This window comes from Necator americanus, chromosome V (assembly GCF_031761385.1).
Source record: "Necator americanus strain Aroian chromosome V, whole genome shotgun sequence".
In the NCBI taxonomy this organism is placed as follows: domain Eukaryota; kingdom Metazoa; phylum Nematoda; class Chromadorea; order Rhabditida; family Ancylostomatidae; genus Necator; species Necator americanus.
Window position 1 is genome coordinate 12047670 of NC_087375.1, and position 20375 is coordinate 12068044.

The 20375-nt window shown below is 37.7% G+C and overlaps 2 protein-coding genes across 3 annotated transcripts in view; both read left to right on the top strand.

Annotated features, from left to right (window-relative positions):
- Positions 1–1964, top strand: part of RB195_013609 (uncharacterized protein) — a gene marked incomplete at both ends in the record, with an annotated part of 79939 nt that extends 77975 nt beyond the window's left edge. Inside the window, one exon of the mRNA XM_064203516.1 lies at positions 1882–1964. Within this exon, the coding sequence (XP_064059397.1) occupies positions 1882–1964 (83 nt within the window). The remainder of the gene's footprint in view (positions 1–1881) is intronic.
- Positions 1965–1966: 2 nt separating this feature from the next.
- Positions 1967–20129, top strand: RB195_013610 (uncharacterized protein; the record flags this gene model as incomplete). 2 transcript variants are annotated; one of them, XM_013453825.2, is made up of 6 exons in its annotated part: positions 1967–2648; positions 9640–9812; positions 15839–15933; positions 19583–19756; positions 19843–19952; positions 20014–20129. In XM_013453825.2, the coding sequence occupies 6 exons, from the start codon at positions 1967–1969 to the stop codon at positions 20127–20129; spliced, it is 1350 nt and encodes a 449-aa protein (XP_013309279.1). The 2 variants fall into 2 exon arrangements, with proteins under 2 accessions (XP_013309279.1, XP_064059399.1); XM_064203518.1 differs by having other exon boundaries at positions 2081–2648.
- Between the last annotated feature and the right edge of the window lie 246 nt (positions 20130–20375).

The following is a 20375-nucleotide window of genomic DNA, read 5'->3' on the forward strand; positions in this document are numbered from 1 at the left end:
CTAAAGAGTGAGATTTTGCTGATTTTTCCTAGATGTCACGTTATCGAGTTTTTTACGGCTTGTATCCGCTTTCTGAGATCCAGTCTCATTTTTCCTCTCTTTATTGATAAAGTTAAAAGCTCAGACCATATTTAATTGTTCGAGTAGTTGGAATAGTTCGTTTACGATTGTGCAATCCAAGTATTCGTGACATTTGCGAATCTGTACTGTGAACGTGTGAACTTGAAGTCACAATATCATTCCTATTAGTCACCATAGTGTTTTTAACAGTTTCTGGGAACTGTCTCATTACTATTCTCCGTCCGACAACGTTTGTCTGTTGTTACATAACGAATTCCCGGCGACAATGTACTGTTAGTGGGCGGTGGGTGTTCCCCCGGCTGGGGCAAGGTATATAGACCCAATCCTGGACACCTTTCAATGATAACGGACAGCTGTGATAGCAACTTGGTCTGGACGTTCAGTCGCTCATTAACTGCTCTTCGTTGTCTATGTCTTTGGGGTTATCTTGGTTTGGTGTCTTTGGGAAGTCTGTGGGTTGTGTTAGTTTGGTAGTGTGCTTATAGCAGGTGTTGGAGCCTCATTGTAGCTTTGCATGATAATAAAATTTAGGTCCTGTATTTCAAAATTTAGATACTAACTTTCTTAAAATATTTTCAATCTTTCAGCTACTTAAAATGTTTTTCTTATTTTCAAAAAAAAAGCTTATTTTCATTAAAATGTGCATCTTCTTCGAGTGAGATTCTGAAATCTCATTATTTTTCCTATCCGTTCTGAACTTCAGCCTAACTTTTCTCCAAAAGTTTGCTCTAAGCATCGTTTTTAGAGGGTTTTTTTTAAAGAAAGGATCGTTTTTAGAAAATTCCTTTTACTCTGAAAACTCAAGAAAAGATAGCAAATTCTAGAGTTTTCTGGAAACTCTGCTTTTTTATTAACATTGCAAAAATTCCGGTGTTAATGCTGCTGTTTTTTCTACTGTCATCACTTTTAACTGTGGTGAGAGCATACAAATGTTTGAGCGAAACCTCATTTCTATAGCTCTTTTTGTATGTATTTTTGTATGAGCAAACCATTTTAACGTATTTTTGAAGCAAAAACCTCCAATAAAAAACCTTTTTCTTGACTTTTAGAAGTCTACACATTCCGCGAAGATTTCACTGATACAGTTCCTCCTAAGTTCCCGTCTGCTTATTCTTGAATATGTGGGGTTTGCAAAATTACTGATGTTTTCTTTATGTGATATGATAAATATGATATGATAAACATAACATTTGAAATGACACTTTTATCTTTTTCCCCTTATCTAGATTGAAACTGTTAGGCTTGTTTTTCTGAGCTTTTTTATATTTCGTTGAAATGCGAAGGCACATGACTGAAGGTTTTTTCGCTTTTCATCATATTAATAATTTCGCATATTTGAAAACAGAATTCTCAACATTATTTTCTCTAAAAATCCTACCAGTAGCTTGAAAAGATTATACGAAGTGTTTTGGGACTTTAAAGTTAATACCGATTTCAATTCATATGAATTTCATTCAAATACTTGTCTCCTACTTAGTAAATGATCCTTATTTCTCACTAGATGCTGTTTCTCTATTAAGGCTTTTTTTTTTTAAGTTTTTGCATTCCATGGCACAACTTTTTTCTCTGAACTTCTCTTGGAAATCCTCAGTTTCTTGGTCTCGCAGATTTTTTCTTCTTTCTAACACCTTCACTTCCAGTGATGAATGACTTTCTAGAAGTTCCCTTGTCGGTGTAGCCATAAGACTGTACAAAAAACTAAATGTTTTTTTTTAATTCCATGGTAATCCCATTTATTATTGTTCTTTTTCGCGGAATGCGTGTTAACGCCTCTAACTCTCCCTGATTTTTTTCTTGAAGATTTGGATCCATTTTGGACTCCTGCGACCATCAACTTCCGTACTCTATTGCACTTGTTGGATACTACTAACGACAACGAATGAAAATGGGTCAAACTAATTCTGTTGATTCGCAGTTGGCTCGAAGACCTCCTGCTCGAAGCAGATCTACCACTGTAAAAGTGCAACCAACAACACCGAAAAATTTTACGACGCCAAGAATGAGCCTGCCGGAATATACGTTGACTCACTACGACGTGAAGCTGTTAATGAAATCCTATCGCGAAACGTTGAACAAAGAAAATCGAATGGCGAGTTCTTTTGGAAGCGAGCTGGAAGACGAGATAATGGACCAAGTTCGTGGACAGTTCACCGCATCCAGAGCAGCGCTAAAATCGACGACATCGAATGCGTCCGAGGATTCTGGTATCGACGATACGCCACACTCGCCCAGACTGTCAATAGATGATCTCCCAACTTTACCGTCCTATGGAGTGATTATTGAACAGACAACACCTGTAGCAAACACACCAGTGACTCCTCTAGTCATTCCGGAGCTTGCCTTCACTGCACCTGCGGACGAGATCCCTCTTGAAGAGGTCGCTGCTGTAGTTGTAACAAAATCTGACATAATCACACCAAACGGTGATATCATTATGACAGAGATAGATGAGATTATTCGTCCAAAGAGACGATTCCTTCCGAAAAGACTATTCGGCAAGAAGAAGCGAAATTTGGAAAGAAGACGAACGAAATCTCTTGGAGCACAGGAGATCCAAGCTTCGAAAGGTTTGTCTAGGTTTTTGCATCTGAAAGAAGTAATAGGTTTTAGATTAGCAATTGAGTAGACTAAGCGAATGTACCATAACAGAGTTTTTGGTTGGAAATAGGCTTTCAATCGTGGAAATCCAATTCATTGGATTTAATTATCCTGATGTTGGATCGCTACAGAGCAAAGTAGTTTTTACAGAAGATTGAAAACCATGATATGCATTCTTTCAAAATTCTCATTAGTAGCCACATATTTCATTCCCATATACACAAACAGTCTTGGACTTCTTGGTTATCTTTGGAAAATTTTGACAAACATAAAAATAAATGTTCTAAGGCTCTCCCGTTCTTCGCGATCACCCTACTTTCAGTTTGGGAGGAAAATGTAAACTTTTATTTAGATGGTTCTTCTTAGCGAACCCATGATATAAATTTTGGACTAAGATTAATAAGTTGGCAACCATCTTAACCATCAGGACGATCACGGTTGTAAATTTCAGAGATTATAAATAATCGAGAGACGCAGAGAGATGAAAATGGTTTGTAAACTTCCTCTAAACAGTGAAGTTAAGCGTTCATGAGTCCCTCCACTAAGCATCTGTTTTGGTGTTCCTGTAATTGTGTATCAGCTCTCAGCCTAACGACCCGTTCTCCACTCCGAAATGCTGCTGAACATCTCAAAGCCCATTGCAACCACTACAATTATCCCAAATTTGCTGATCATTGAGTACTGGTAGATGTTTAATGGGACCTATCTTTCCCGGTTTCTGGCGCTTCCAATCTAGAGAAAATAAGACAGCTGCATGTAACATAGTGGATTGATGAGGCTGAAATCAGCTTAATTCGAAATTATCCGCAGCTTTTGTTGGAATGTGGCCTTCAAAGCATTTTTCTGCGGAAATTTTCATCGATTGCTGATATCGCTTATATAGGATAACTTAAACGTGTTTAGTTTTTGGGAGCTACTCCTTTATATACTGGAACTATTAAAATTCATGAATGGAAAGAATAGAATTTGGACTTTGCTTTAATTCGCACGCAAAAATGCGATCGTAGCTTGTGAGACTCAGATCCACCGTCAATAGGACGTAGTTGAAGGAGAAGTAGGTATGGTTATATAGAAATTTGTTTCTTTATTCCGGAAAAATGCTTACCACGTTGAGCAGCAGTGCATTTAGTCCATTCAGTCGTTCTCTCACCCACCGGAAATCGCCGAATAGCTATTCATACCATATGCGGCACTGTTGCAAACTACTTTCATTGCCTGCAACTGAATGAGTTGAATTTTGTTGGAGCATCTATAGTTAAAGGCGTCGGACTTTTCTGTTTTGTTAACTTAATGAACTATCATTACTAATTTACGAATAATTCTAGGATGCATTACAAATATTTTAAATTCCACCCCTCCACCAGGTTGTTGTAGTCGTTCCTAACTGCTATTGCGCAGCTTACTACTTTCTTCTCATCAGCATCGCCGCAATAGATGGTATAATTGTCAGACAGTCCCTGATCCTGCAATGCAGCAAACGGCCACTTTTTTTGAAACGGTTTATAAATTATTATGATCCTCTAAAGGTTCATGTTGTGGGATGACATTTTGGAATTAAATCAACTCTTTGGATGTGGTAAAGAACAGGCATTTGCTTGATTATCTTATTCTAAAAAGTTACTGGTTGGAGACTTCATAATGCAGTGGTTGATGGTGTTCGAACCTCCAACAAGTTTTTTTCAAACCGAATACACATTAACGTGAGGAGATGAGCTTGAGAAAAGATTTTAAAATTTCTTAGCACCGACTTTTGTTTTTCTGATCTGGATAACCTTCCTTGCAAAGCAATCGCTTAGCACCAGTAAAAGCTCTAATGAGATTCATGCACGCACTTCCTTTTTTCGCATACAAAGCGAAATTCCATCAAATTAATTCGACGATGAGAGTCCGGATTGTTTTCGAAGGTTGCGATTACCAGTCTGTTACCATGTGTTGCGATTTTTTTTACGAGGTAAACGTATCTGCTTTGATCGGATGAACACCTGATCTTTCGTATATTTAGGTGATCCGCTGGTGGGAATGCGTGCGATAGTATTTAATTAAACGATTACAGTAACAGGGTTGCACATGAACTGTGGTGTTAGTTGCGAATTCATGTAGATGAAAAACGAGAAGAAATTATTTGAAATGGGATGATCGCTAGAATTCTCATATAAAGTCGCTGGATGACATTTTTTAGGACTCTGTGGAATAAGGAAAGCGAGAACTGGTCTCTTTTAGATGGGCGCCAGACTCTCTTCCTACTGCTTTCAAAAGCGCTTTTCAAGAAAATAGGCCTAAATTTTGGCAACACTACTTTTGCTAGACCCTTTCCATTGCTCGAAAAAGCAAAATGTTGCAAACCCGTTTTATTTCTAAACATGTACGCGAATAATTAATTACTCATAGTTTTTTTTTTTTTTGAAAGAATTCTTCTTTCTTTTGTATAATACGCAAGAAACAGCGCTTTTCTATTTTTTTTCCGTGGAGAAATACGAATTGGGGACAGTTGTGTGAGGGTAAGATCCCATTCATAGTCATTAATTGCGTTCAACAAACTTCAAACAACACACTTGAACAAGGTGAAAGTGACTGGTTCAGAAGTAGGCATTATGTAGGCAGACGCGAAAGAAGGTTATCATTTCCGTTGATTGCCACCCACTAATTGTATATGTCCTTTACTTGCTCGTTGCTCTTTCGTTATTTGAACTGTTCGGTCCTTTTGAAGCAATGTTTTCTCAATTGAAGACTTCAACGTTTTCCAAACCTTGTAGCTACTGACCCTATAGCTTCCTCTAAAAGCGAAAATTTGATCCTTTATACCTCGTACAATGTTTCTTTTTTTCATCTGTGGCGTTGAGCTTTCGAAAAGTGCAAAGCATGAAGTCTCGGTTTAAGATCAAGTCTCTGTTTTTTTCCACGTCACAGAAATTTGATATTAGTGCAAAAGCTGGAGAACTCGTGCTTTTCTTCCGATTGTACAAAATGAAATATGGGTTTTTTTTACGGGGGACAAAGAATTCTTTAATTATCTCACTGAAATTATGCTTGAAATGATTTGGTATACAACAAATCTATCCTAGAACTGTTTATGGAGTTTCTTACTTTAACAATAATTCACTACGTAATAAGTGATGAGCTAGGAGTGAAGTAACTGTTAGTGAGCGATTTTCTATGGGTTATGTCAGAATCACTAGAAATCCACACGAAAACTCTTCGTAGATGAAAGAAGCTGAGATTATCACCATGGCTGGACACCAGAATTATGTATGTTTACGGTGTTTTTCGCGCTACTACATTTCCGCTAATCCAGATGTAGTTTGAAAAGAGACTTTAAAGATGAGGAGGGTTCATAATAACATGTTTATTATCTACACTTGACGTCAATCACTATGGTTTCTGATGTTGCTCTAAATTAAACGAATGAACTAACAATAAAGACTTAGATGTGGTAGTCTATAAGGTAATTGGAAATTGTGATTTGTAAGATTGTAGTTTGATAATTAATCAGAAAAAAAGAGGACTTAGATGAACAATAAGCTGTATCAAAACAAAAATGCAAATAAAAATGGACTGGTTCAAAGACATTCTCTTAATGTCCTAAAGAAGCTAACCTTATTCCTTGAATGATTTTCTTTTGTAAATAAGAATATTATGATTAGAAGACAAAAGGCTCGAAAAACTAATGGAATACCTCACTGACATTTTCATGTAGTCGTAAATGTAACTGCAAAATGCAGGCGAAGCAGATGGTTTGCGAGTTTTGTTTTTCCGCAAAATATCTGCGTTTTGAATCGCATTGGATTTTGTTAGCAGCAAGGATTCACTAGAGCGACAGCGAACGATATAGGACACAAAAATTCGTGGAAAATCTCTGAAAATATATGGTTTGGTTGGAGATTTTGCATTGGAAATAAATGTTTTAAATAAAGAAAATTATTTTAGATTTTCATGTAATTGTCTCGAATTGTTTTAAACCTTATTTATTTTTGGAAATGATTTCCATGATTTTTTAAACATTGAAAATTATAGACGGGCTGATGTGAAATGAGAAAAAGAGTAGTTCAAATTGACCCTGAAAATCGCGTGCCGTGTGAATATTGATGGTTTTTTTCGAGTATTTGGTTTACGCGGACCACTTATGAATCATGTGACATGTGAAGTGCTCTTGTTATACAGTGCTAAAATATTATTTACTGGTTCGACGATCGTTTTTTTCGATTTCATTGGTCGAAAAGAGGAAGGAAATCAGATTAGTCAGGTCCCGTTCGTTTTTGTACTATTCGGACTTGTCTTTAAAACGGGCTCTATGGTGTCACGTGGACGTTTCACATAGTTTCCCGTTTTTATACTTGAAAACCGCCACTAACCCACAAAATGCTACGAATATGTTATCCATTGGTTCTACCCTGAAATGTCAGTGAATTAGCTATTCAAAATGTTACCCAACTATTTTTCTACTCACTTATTTTGTTAATGTAGTAACATTAACATTAAATTGAAAATTCTTTTAAATTTAGCAGTTATTTTAAATTTTTTCTATGATATGTGAGAATCCTAATAGCTGCAAGGAAATTGACGATAACGTCATTCTCTGTGATCTCTCAAAATCCAAAAGATTTTTTATTATTAGACATTATTTTATTTAGAAAAAAATAATCCATCACTGTATCCGAAAGATCAAAATGCATGACAAGCACTTTTTTACTGTTACTGAGCGAAATTGAGAAGTAGGGCTTGTCAAGACCTTCCATTTAGTGGTTAATACCTAGCGAGCCCTCGTATTGATTTGCCTTAATAGTCCTGAGGAATTCTTAGACCTGAATTTGATTTATTGTAGATAATGGAGTGTTTTGGCAGAAGCAGGTTCTTTTGCTGGATAGATTTCTTCAGAAATGTAGTTGTTATGTGTTTTTCCGAATAGAACATCAATGAACGCTTTGCAACCGGTGTTGGTTTTGAATCGCGGTTGTTTCTTTGACCATTTGAGTGCACTTTGTAGGCTACTACAAACACGATTCTTGACACTTTAGTGTTCTGGATACTGTAGAATAAAAACCTTTAGTGGATGTGTTAGTGGTAATCATTAAATATGAATTTTCATATTCATTCAAAGGCAATATGAAATTTTTTGGAAGTTTGCAAAAGGCTGATCGTACTATGAGTTATACATAGAAGCTATAAATAGTATTGCTGCTGCAAAGCACTTAACATACGTTGACTCGTATGACTTTCAGGCATTCTTCTACAAAAATCATCGTGTAAGAAGTAGATTTAACGAAAATTGAGGAGCTCATTTTAAAGAAATTAACTTATATTTACAAATATATTTATGAAAATAGTCCTAAACGCTATAAAACTGAGCTTATTCTGAACGTTAAGGTTATATCACCATTGTTTCTCATCTTTCCACCTCGAAACTGACGACACCGAAATGTTAGCTGTAATAAAGTTTGTAAATAATATAGGCTCTTGCTTCACTTTGGTAATCGACAAGTTGTACCTAGTCGTCTTGTTGCTTACGAAGAGGCGTAGATAAATGGGATTATTCAGCGACGATTTTGCATAATAGCTGCATGCCAACATACCAGAATTTATGAGTATCTTTTGGAAACGTTCCACTTTCAATTTAATGTATTCTTTTGAGAAACAGTTTTACTTTGAGCGAATTCTTTTAGAATTTGAAGAGATTTTCTGAATTCTCATGCTCCACTTTTACTACCCTAATGAATTCGGCTACAAACGCTCCCGCATCCTATGCTCTGTCGATTCGTTTTTGTTTCCCAGCATAGCATAGTTAAATATGTTTTGCACCAGTGTCAATAAAGTTATGCACTTCAGCAAGCATTTTACCCACATACTTATTTCGTAAATGGCCATTTTGTGCCCGAAAAAGAGACGGATCTTGCCATAGTTTTCTTTTACTTTTTATCATTTTCCCTTGTTGACTACGTGGCTATGATCTTACCAAAGTAAGGTATCGAAACTAAAAATCTTACAACGCAGTTGTATTTTGGGTTCACGAAAGAGCGGCTATGATTTTGGTATTCAAAAGTAGAGAAGAAATTAGAACTTAATTTTTAGAAGAGTCTTAAACTTAGATTCAAGGATTTTGGTTGATTCTTAGTAGCTCCGCTCTGAATTAGAAAAACAAAACTGAATAGAAACATTTTCCGCAGAAATTTGTAAAATTCTAGCGAATTTTACAGTCAGTTTTCTTTTTTTTTGGCACGTAAGAGGTCATGGTAGGAAAAACTCCAAAATAAATATGTCCTGCATGCATGATCACAATACGCGCTACCCGCTTGTCGACGAAATCCACCAAATGTGGGCGGAGCGGCCGACTTCATCCGCGAGATACCATACCGCATTTCAAGCGGGTGTTCGCCACGAGAAGAGGTGTCTTTTCTCGTGCAACCTATGTTTGTTTCTAATTAGACATGAATTGGTACACATATTACTGATAATGCCCAACTTCTGACTAATATATCGGTGTAGAATTACGTTACTCCTGCTGTCATCTTACATTTGAAAACTTGAGCTGTTTGCAGTGTTCATTACTGTATTCAATTTGTCTCTTTGTTGGACCCTGGATTATCTAGTATTCTCCCGAAATGCTGGCAAACTTCATCGACAAAGTACACACCTCAACGACGTCGCTAGCGTCCAATATAAGTGGTGTATCTTGCGAAGAGCGCTCAACACCACCCCCTTTTATTGCTGACCTGAAATCTTCCGTAAGACGACTGTCGATACCGTTAGGAAGAGCGAAAAATGTCAGCCAACGCCGATTCAGTCAAATGGTAACGGCCATAGGTGAAGTAATCGACCAAGAGATACTGATGGTTAATGAGGGTTCGTTGTTATAAAAATGGTGTGTACGTGTGTGTGGTTGTGATGACGTCAAGTCGGGAAAAACTGCTAGAAGGCTTAAATATGAAATACGGGCATTATTTCTGGTCATAACTCGTTCGTTTTCAGGCGAAAGGCCGGCGCCACTCTTCGGATCATCCTTGCTAAACCGAGAATGGGAGCTTGTAACGGTACGCGAAATGTGCCGTCGGCTTTCGCTCGACGAAATAGAACAACTGGAGATGCCAATACCAGAGGGAGCATCACAATCGCAAATTTTGGACGAGTTAATGATCCGACAGGTACGAGCGACTAGTGTTTTTTCTTTCCTTTTTACTGGTTAACATGGAAAATTTCTACCTAGCTCTGTAGATATCCTTCTGAAGAGAAAATAAAAACCGGCCAAGTCAAATTTTCCGCTACAGAAAACTAAAAGTAGAGAGCCTGAAAACTGGCCATCATTAACTGATTCGATTGTTACATCAAATCAGAAGAATGCTATTTGAAAAATCCAGAATCTCCTGGAAGAATTCCTGAAAACTCAGCTTCTCGGGCCAGTTTTTCTCGGCTTTTTCTTCTCGATTTTGTTTTATTTTATATTCTTCCGTCCCTTTTTCGTAAACACAGACGAAGTCGATAAAGTTGCAGGGACGAAAGACTTTTTCGTGACTGGTGACCATTTAGAGAAGGATTTACGATTTCCCGTTCGTTCCGCAAATATGTATCTGCTCCTTAATGCTTCAGAAAAATTTCTTTCCATTCGAATACTTAGACTTTTAGCGGGTTTGTCACGCTTGAGTTCCTTCTGAGTGAACCATTCAATTTCCATTATCAAGACGAGAAGTAAGATTACGCCGTTAGCGTTTTTTTCTACCTGCAACGATCCTTTTTCTAACACGAAGAGTGGATTTCATTTGTGGATTAAATGCTGCTTTGTCGTCGTAAAAATCGTATTTGCTTCTATTTTAGGGATGTGAACTTTGTATTTTGGATTTCGAGACCTTATTTTTATGTGAATCAGAGCCAGTCATACGTATCCTTACGTGAAGTTCGAAATTGTAGTAACTTTCTATCGATAACACTCAGCTTAGAATGGTTTTATTAAGAGTTTTGTAGGAAACTTGATTGTTTCCCGACTAGAAATATTTTCGCAAGACTGACATTTGATTTTTTGTTAAGAAATTATTATGGGTTTTATGTTTTTGAGGTCTACAATACTATCACGCGCCTAATGGAATAACACTGATAAGAAGCCTCCTGATGTTGATGAATATGGAGAATGAGGATGTTTTTCAGCGTTAGAACGGTAGAAATTGAAAGCGAGTAATGGTTCCGTAAGGAAAGATCCTGAGAGGAAACTGAAAACTTGCCTATGCAGAAATTGAAGTTTAAGCTTTAGTGCTGCCAATATGAGGGACTATAACATTACTAGACAGTAAGAAAATGGATGCAAATAATTTACGGTATCTTCCAAGATATCATATCCATCAAAAGAAAAGATCCAACCACTATTTTCTTTCCTTTCTTATCGTCTTTCCTTGTCGAATTGATGGTTACGGTACTACTGAAGTACAGCACCTAAGCTAAACAATACTTCTAACGCGGTTACGTCTTAGTTCATAACATGAAAGAAGGTGAAGCGATTCTATCAGATCTATTAAAACCAAAAATTAAACTGAAATATCGAGAATCTTTACCAATGAAAAAGAGTTATTATGTTGTTATATGTTGTAATACAATGCGAACTTGCACTTCTTAGGATTTTTGAAGGTATTTCCCCAAATTTTACGTAAAAAGTCATTCTTCCATTTTTCGTATTTTCATATTTGAAGCCTGGTCGTTCAAGGAAATAGGTCAAAAACAGCGGGATATCTGTCCAAAATACGTCGCGTGGTTTCCGTTCGCTGTGAGTGAACAATCGTTTGTAGATCACAAGCTAAGGTTTTTCTAAGTATGCGAGACTGCGCTGCGAAGTCGCCCGTGAAGACCTCATATTAATACTGAGAATATTTGTCAAAATTCTGATTTTGTTTTTGAAGAAGTATTCCGCCATGAAAGACATGTTTTTATGCGACCATATTTTGTCTCTTCTTTTTTTTTTGGCCGCCTGATCATGCTAATTTTATGCGCACGACGAAAATCTGAAGTGGGTGCACTACAGTGGGTTCATTCTACCCACAGTGTCCTAGTGCGACCATACTCAGTAGTGACGTTAGGATATAAGTAGATCACAGGATATAAGTTATTTTCGTTATGGTGGGAAATTCGAAAGTTCATGAAATTTGACCGAAAAGAACAAACGCACTTAGTGTTACCATCCCTTATCTTTGGTATATTTTGAGAGAAAAATATGTCTGATGTTATTAAAATCTGTTTGTGGGGTGGGCTGACATTTTTTTGAGTCACTTTGATATAATAGGGTTCTCAGAAGATTTTTGATGCTATACACGTTTTTTTTTTCGCGTTTGAGTCGTGTACGTGAAAGGAAGCCGTGTCCAGCCGTATCCGGATGAGTGGCGTAATATGCTGGCACTTGATTTCGCCGAATTCTGTTGAAATGGTGCTGATTGCAAAGTTGTTTTCCCGAAGGGACAGAATTAGAAAGGATTCTAATGAGGAGATTCTATAGGATTGAACTAACAATAGCTCATGGATAATTCGTCTGAAGGTGGTTACTCTTTTCATGCGATTTCTTTGGATCTCTAATTACCACATACGTCTCCATGAATACGTTTTCCGACTCTGTATTTACGTTTATGTTGACGCGCCGACTACAAGCCATAAATTTGAAATAAATACGAACCATTTTACCGTTATTGCCCACGAGCGATAAGAACGAACGAGCATGACTATTTTTATACATATTGTTGTTGATCGCCGCGACATCTTTAGCGTAACGTGGGTTGAATCTCGTAAACAGAATGTTATCCAAGCGTTTAGGTATGCTAATGAATTAGTATGGGGGAATTCCCATGAGTCTTAATGGGGACGTCCTAGAGAGATTTAAAGGAATTATTGGAGTTCTGATGTTCTTGGCTTGTATCTATTATATTTTATCACGGCAGACAAGCGCTTCCCTGCAGATAAATGGATCTTCATTGAATACAATGCTATCAATAACAATTTCCTGCGAATAAAAGCATCACATAAAAGAAATACATGTCCTTTTGTACTAGTATTGGAAATGTATATCCAACTGACGACTAGGTCTCGCAACGATGTACCTCTGTACCAAATTTGCTTCAGCAAATCAGCCAAATAATATTGGATAACACAAAACGGTTTGGAAGGGAAGTCGCCGATCGTTTTGTTCCCATCGCATTTATCCTCCCAGATTATTAGACACGGGATCTGGAACTAGATTTAGTATGCTTTAAAATCATGCAGTGCATTTAAGAGATAAAATTTTCGGAGAATGAATTTTGCTGTAAAAGCTGAAGAATTTTATGGTAATTTTCTTAAATCGAGGAAAGCAGTGAACCTTTTTCTAATTCAAATTATTTTATAATTGTGGTAGATATGGAAGTGGAGAAGAGTCCCTTCATAGTACCGTAATGCTTGATTATTCTAGACGTGTCTTGCCCCAAGGGTGTAGACGATTATTCTGATGTTGTCGTTTTCGAAAAAGATTATGTACTAGTTGGGAGTTGGGTAGCTCTCTTGACCATTGGTACTTGGTGTAAGAAACCTTATTCTTTTTATAACACGGTGCAGTAGCCAGTCAGCGGGCATGATTGAGTTTAAGTAGGAGGAGTTGAACTTGTGAATTGAGCTATATTTCGTCTGACTATCACGGAAGAGTTGATCTGATCGCTAGGAACTCCTCCATGACTCCTTGTTTTCCCAATATTTTCGCTCTTTTCTCCTGGTCTCTTCTTCTCCTGCTTAATGTTTTGTAAATGTGCTGACAGGGAATTAAAGCGCCTTCACAGTCCCTCAAACGATAATCAACACGTCCTTTTAATCCAGTCTTTAGCGAAATTCCCTGTAGATATGAAATCTTTTATTATCATGTCGGGAAATAATACTTCCAAGAAGAAATTCCGATTCGCTTTTGATTCTTCGATCAACCTACCACATGAATGTGCAGAAAGAAAATTCCGAGTTTACTCTACAAAGCTTAGGCGAAACTATATAGAGCACTGCCCTTTCTTGGTGGTTTTTTGGCGTAACTGTAGGTATTTTCAAATAAACGAATATGTGCAGAAATGTAAAATGAGTAGCCTACGTATTTCAATACACATCATCCTCGTTGCTTGGATATCCATAAGGTAATCGGATCATGCGAGGGTGGCATCGGATGGGGAATCAGAGTCCCTGGTCACTCGCAAACTAATTGAAGAAATTGAATGTTCCTGGAAATGCATATGCAATGGGGAGCTCGCATGTATCGCTTAGTTTTGATGCGGGCGTCGAAAAAAATATCCTGAAAGCTGTCGTCTTTAATCAGACTTTGTCCCTGGTCACTCGCAAACTAAATAAATCTAAACATACATGTTTGATCCAAAATCGACAGATTTTGGATCAAACATGTATATTTAGGAAATATATATAATGTAATGTATATTCAGGAATCTGAAAGTAGAAATATTTGAACGTTGGAAGTTGGCGAAGTTGTCAAGATATTTTTTGGAAATTTTCATTCTTTACTCCGGCAAGTGTCACCAACGCAAAAGATCTTTGAAGTGGGATTAGGACCGAAAAGCTAGAAAAGGCGGGATTTAGATCTTTGCTTTATTTTCGATTAAATCGCGCGGATAAAATTGTCGCATTCCACGGCATGTTAAAGTTTGCAACAAACTTAGCAAACTATGTATCTGCATACTAATGTGGGAATTTTATGGTAATCTATAATACATTAATAATTGTCCTGATTACACTCGGAAAGAGTCAACAACTAACACCGTGAATCTCGCCCAATTAAGTGCGTGGTCGGGAACACTATCGGCCTCGGAGGTCTTTGCTCCGGACATGTAGTCGCGAAAGCTAGCTCGTCGCCTCATCAACAAGAAATAGCGATTTGTCGCTAATGAGCAGCGAAAAGTGTGAAGCCGCGAGCAAGCAGCTCATTGCAGCTTCTTCTCCAAAGCTACATTCGTGGGTGTAGGAGGTGAATTAGAACTCATATGCAGGATTAGCAAGTACAAGATGCAGTGAGTGCGCGTCGTTGACTGTGATAAGTAGTGCCGACGTTCTTAGGAGTCCACCTCATAAAAAAAAAGTTCCTCGAGCGTCCGTTAACTGGAAGCGTCATAGGGCAAAGAATAGAGAGGAAAGCGAGAGTTTTTGAAGAACTGGAAAATGTGGAAACTTTGCCATAGGTATTTTTACCTGCTCACCAAAAATAATTGGAGTAATTATTTCTTGAAATTGTTACGCTTTGTTGTTTAGATTTATAGTAAGCTCCCGGGGCCACTCGCATCGCATCTGGTGTCTAGTTATTCCGAGAGAAAATCTCCTACCCCTGCTTTTTTTAATTCGAAAAAACCCACCTGAAAAAAAAACCAGTCGCAGCGAATTTCTTCGCTACGACTGCGCAGCTTGGAAATCTTTTTCAGATGGGTTTCTTTGCTTATTTTCTTTGCCAATCCATACATAGTAGAGCATACGGTTGAGCAGAAAAAATAGCGTCAGTGAAAATATTAGCTGGTAGTTTAGAAACTAAGTTCTCTTGTAGAACTTTTTCAGAGTTCAAAATAAGCTAAATAGATGGATCTCCTCACCTAGAATTGACTGATGTCCATATCTGATAGTATAGAGCAAAGCGAATCGGATTACAGAGAAAAACATCCGCGTTTTTTCGTTTTGTGGCGAAAAATTACGGTGGCTGTAGATACTTGAGACATCCTCGCTGCTTTTTAGAGGTTCAGCGGAGAAAAAATTTCGTATCTCTACGAATTTGTATCCGCATACAGCATACATGCAGCATATTATACCCGTGAGAAGTCTTTCAGTGATATTCGCTACCCTTTTGTTTCTCGAACATATTCGGTGTTTGTTCGATCTGTGATGATTACAGCGATACACAAGAGAGACTAACAAAAATAAGATTTATTTGGGGGATAAGGACTTTCACGGACATATTTGCAATGGATTAATTACATGGATGAAAGTATTGTACTTTTTTGGCCTTTTCCTGTTTTTTCTCTGGTTGGAGGAAGGAAATTCTCATATCCTATGTAAAGAAATGAAATTTCTAAACGATTTTCTGGGAAAGGCTTCAGAAGGCTTTGTTTTTAGAAAAAAAAAAATGCGATGAATACGCATTTGTTTTTCTTCAAAATTTCTATAGAACAAAGATCAAGTTAAATTCACCTTTCATTTTCAGATCATGGAAATTCTACCGCCTCGTGCAGAAGGCTATCCATGGGTGAGCATCTACAACTCGGAAAAGCATGGTTTTTCGTTGACAACATTGTATAGGTTGGTTTATCAAGTTTCTTCAAAACCGCAGGATTTTTGTAGGATGACATGTGAACAGTATTTTTTTCAACCCGTATTTTCTTTAATTTTTGAGATTCCCTACATCATAACGCGCAATTCCTATCATTTTTCCGAAATGAAGGAAAGATATTCTACTGAGCTATCTTCCTTCCATTGAGAAAATGATCTAAGTTGTTTTTTTAGAAGCTTTCATACAACTCAGCTCATTATTTATTTTTTTAATAATCTTTCTTTTTCGTCTCTCGTTTTAGCGCATTTCCACTTATCGCTGAAACGATTTTCGTTTGTTTATGCCTTACTTCACGTTATGCCTTCGTCCTACATGTGATTCAGTCACCTATGAACGTGGCCCCGCTTGTTTACAAGACGCAATTGTTGTGCGCAATGTCAAGAACCGAAGGGATTCCTTAGAGACCCTTAGATTTTTTAAGCTCTTGGTTTGCATGTAAATGCACTGAGTTTTGATAGGTAGGGTCTAAAAATAACGAGTTCCCCATAGGACGGATGTGAAATCCTATACATAATTAGTTATTCGACCGGATTAGACCGATGTATTTCTTATTAGTATCGAAGGTTTTGATAAGAGTTAGACGAGAAACGGATTAACGACTTGTCTATTTTCTCCGTAGTTTAAATAGAATGTATTTTATTTCTAGAAAGTATAGCTGAGCTACCGTAGTCCCCTGCAGACCCTAATAGACGCAGTGTTATTAAATATCAAACAAAATTACCTCCCCCGTAGTTTTCGAGTTCTCACTCTACACTACGATTGTACTATGTGTTTACGCCGTCACAAATTGCAGAAAATAAAATAGTTAAGCTGTCGGGTGTTTGGAAACGTTTAGAGAATCCAGGATAGTACATGTTTTTCGCGTTGGATCCTGAATGACTCAACAACTGGCGTAAGAGTTTGGACTTAACGGCTTCCAGATGTAATATAGGCAGAGCTTCTTGTGGAGGAGGAGTGGAAAATCTACAGTTGTGGTTGAGTGCAATGAATTCCCTAATTATTCGCCACCGGGGCTCTATGTATTCGAGAAATGACCGATTTGATCAGGGATCTTCAGAGCTTCGTTTTCATGTTAACGTCGATGCACTGATGACCGCTGATTTTTCCCCTCTATATGAACTGCTGCCATCAATTCCCGCTTATCGCTTTACTCCTAGAGCTTACTGATTTTGAAAGAAGAGATTTATACGAGAAGTCAGCAAATTTTGGCATTAATAACCTAAAAATAGTTTTTACTTCTACCGCTTTTCATGATAAGATTAGTCTGAGGACGAGCATTGTAGACTTACGAGTTCACGAACGATTAAAAAATTAAGTTGCGATGTAAGAAACTGTGCTGTTCGGCCGATACAATAACTCAACACCCACGAATGTGTGAAAAAGAGCAGTAGTTATTAATAATAAGTAAATAGTAATTATCTAAGTAATAATTATGGCGCATAATGAAATCTTATCCACGCTTTTATCTCTTCGTAGAGGTGTTTAAACTTTTGCTCATATTTTTACTCTCTTTTAAACTAGTTGTTTTGGATCGAGATCAATTCCGTTCCAGTTTTTCTTTTTGTTTCTTTGAATGTCCAAACAAAATATTCTATGAATAAAAATCTCTACCTGACAAAAATTGTTTTCAGCCGACGGCAAAAAGAATGTGTCCTTGTCCGAGCTTGTTTTTGCGCATTTTTAATATAAAAAAAATCCGATTTGTGAGTGAATTTAGTTAGGTGGGTAGCGTTTTGTTGTGACTTTTGAGTGAAATTTACTTAGGAGTGAAGTGAGTTCTGAGTGTGTTGGCGTGTTTTGATTTTATGCGTAGTCGAGAAATGCTACGTGGAAATTCCCATCAAAAGAACTTAATCGCGAATAAGCGAACATTTCCGGTCGTGAAGTTGTCGGTAAGTAAGCGAAAATTGGTGTTAGTTTATAGATGTTGACGCGGAAGTTTGAAGAATTTCCCTCAGATCTAGGTTGTTTATGTTGTGTTGCAGGATTCTCGTGATTTTTTGAGAAGATTACGATGTGTTGTGTGAATTCCGGGGATCTTCAGTCGAATGATGATTGGTCTAGGATTACATATTCTACCTAGGTAGCCCCAAACGAACTGATTTATTTGAAGCTACTGTTTCATTCTCGGTATAGAAATTTATTGAAGCGAAAGATTAGATCGACCGGCCGCTGAAACTCGACTTTCGAAGATTCCTAGTAGATTTCCGACACAGTAGTACAGTTTGGAACATAGTTGTGATTTGTTAAATCGTTCTGAGACGTTTGTTTTAGTTATCCCTAGTAGCTGCCGTAATATTTAGTCCCAAATATCCGAAAACGTATCCAAAATCTTTGTCCTTGGAAGGGTAAATACGATGAAAAAGAAATAATCGTCGACTTTTTTCTTCAACGGTGCTGTCCCAATATTATCTGGGTAATTTCTTGACACATACTTGTGGTGATGGTTTGTTTGTTGCTCGAACGTTTCCGATGCTAGAACAAATGAATATGTCTTTCCTCCTCATGATGTATCTTTCTGGATGCAAATTTTTGTTCAATAACAAGATATCCAGCCTAGACCTATGACTTATTCGCCAGAACCCGTCTAACTGAGTAAACTAAATTGGATACGGGCAGAAGCTTTCAGGTGCGGACTTTCATGAGGATCAGTGATTGACTTTTGTTTTCGAAATTTCTCAGAACAAGGTAACCAAGTGATAACAATTTCTCTCAAGGGCAGTTTTCGCAAAACTCCCGTGGCTTGGAAACTTGTAGGAAAATATGCAGTTTCAGATGTAGATCACGAGTGTGAGCGTACTCACTCACCCAATTCCCGTAGCCGTCCTGAAAAACGGCGTGGGAAACTGCGTTTCTTCCTTCGAAATACGTGAAAACGCTTCACCCTTTCGTACGCGCCGATTTCTGAGGCGTCCTCATTGATCTTCGATACCTCGCTCAGTCAGATCACCAGCTTTACAACGTACCTTGCAGAAGCAAAAGCCGTTCCAACGCCGTTTTTTGTATTCATGATTAAAGGGAATTGAATGGAACCAGGCTCATGTTCGTAATTTACAACCCGAATTCTATGTTTTCCTACTGGTTTCCTATGTACATCAGTTTCGCGATACATTGCCTTTAAGCCAAGATGATGTTAAACAACCCTTCTCATACAAATTTCTATTGCTTTTGAGATTTTGCTGTCAATTCTATGGTTGCTTCATCTAATTTTTCACTTCCTGGATGTGAAATCATAGTTGTTTTCAAAAACAGGGATTGAAGTAGAACGATGCATAATTGCATGACTATTATTCCTGATATCAGTCCGGCGGAAGCACGACGGTGATTACTTCGACGTAATTAGCATTTTTCATCCTTCCTCAATTAGAAGTCTTTGTTAAAAAGTGTCTATTGAGAGTGGATTTATCGGAAAAACATGATCTCTATTAGTCGAGTAGGACAATTTTTACCTTGGAATTGCAGTGATTTTTGACTGATAAAGTTTTTGGATATTCGTCCAGTTTCAATTTTTTTTTCTGCCACCTTAATCAGATTTCTTTCATACAACAGTGAAGTTGCATGTCATTAAGAGAATATAAAAATTTGATTGCGGTCTCTGAGCATTCCGATTTTTTCCAGAAAAATGATCGAATTCGATGAGGACCTCTCACCAGTACTGCTTATTGTTCGCGACACTCGTGAACATGTCTTTGGAGCAGTTGTCTCGGGAGCCATCCGACCATCGGATCATTATACCGGCACGGGAGATTCATGCCTACTATGGCGATTCCTCGGTGAAGCTCCGCACACGAGGTAGGAATTCAGTAAAATTGTCTCAGTATATCTGTAATGATTCTTGTGAAGTTTGAGCGTACTATACGTAAATATTGCTACTCCAGAGATTTGCGGCACTACGGTTGGACTGGAGACAACCAGTTCTTTGTTAATGCTGCAAAAGATTCCCTGTCGATTGGAGCAGGAGGTGGACACTATGGTTTATGGCTAGACGGTTAGTTTATCAAGTTCCTGTCAGATTTTTTTCCAGAAGAGTTTACTCCTTCATTTTTCAGCTGACCTAAACCATGGAAGATCACAACGATGTGATACATTCGGTAACGAGCCACTTGCCGGCGAAAAAGAAGACTTCATTGTGCAATTCATTGAAGCTTTTGGCTTCCGAATGTAACCCGTATACATGCCAACGAGGAAACTCGTCCTCAAAATGAATCCGTCCTGATTTTACAGGACAATTTAACTGTACAAAAAGAAGTGTATGTATGACTAGTCCTTTGCAATCTGCCCTATAAGCACTCCCTTTCGTTTTTTTACCCCTGCATGTCCTCCTCATTTCCACGCTCATTTTCATTTAATCGATAGCGATCAATATCAGCCTGCAATATCAGCTTGCATTGTTCGAAGCAGATGTAATATT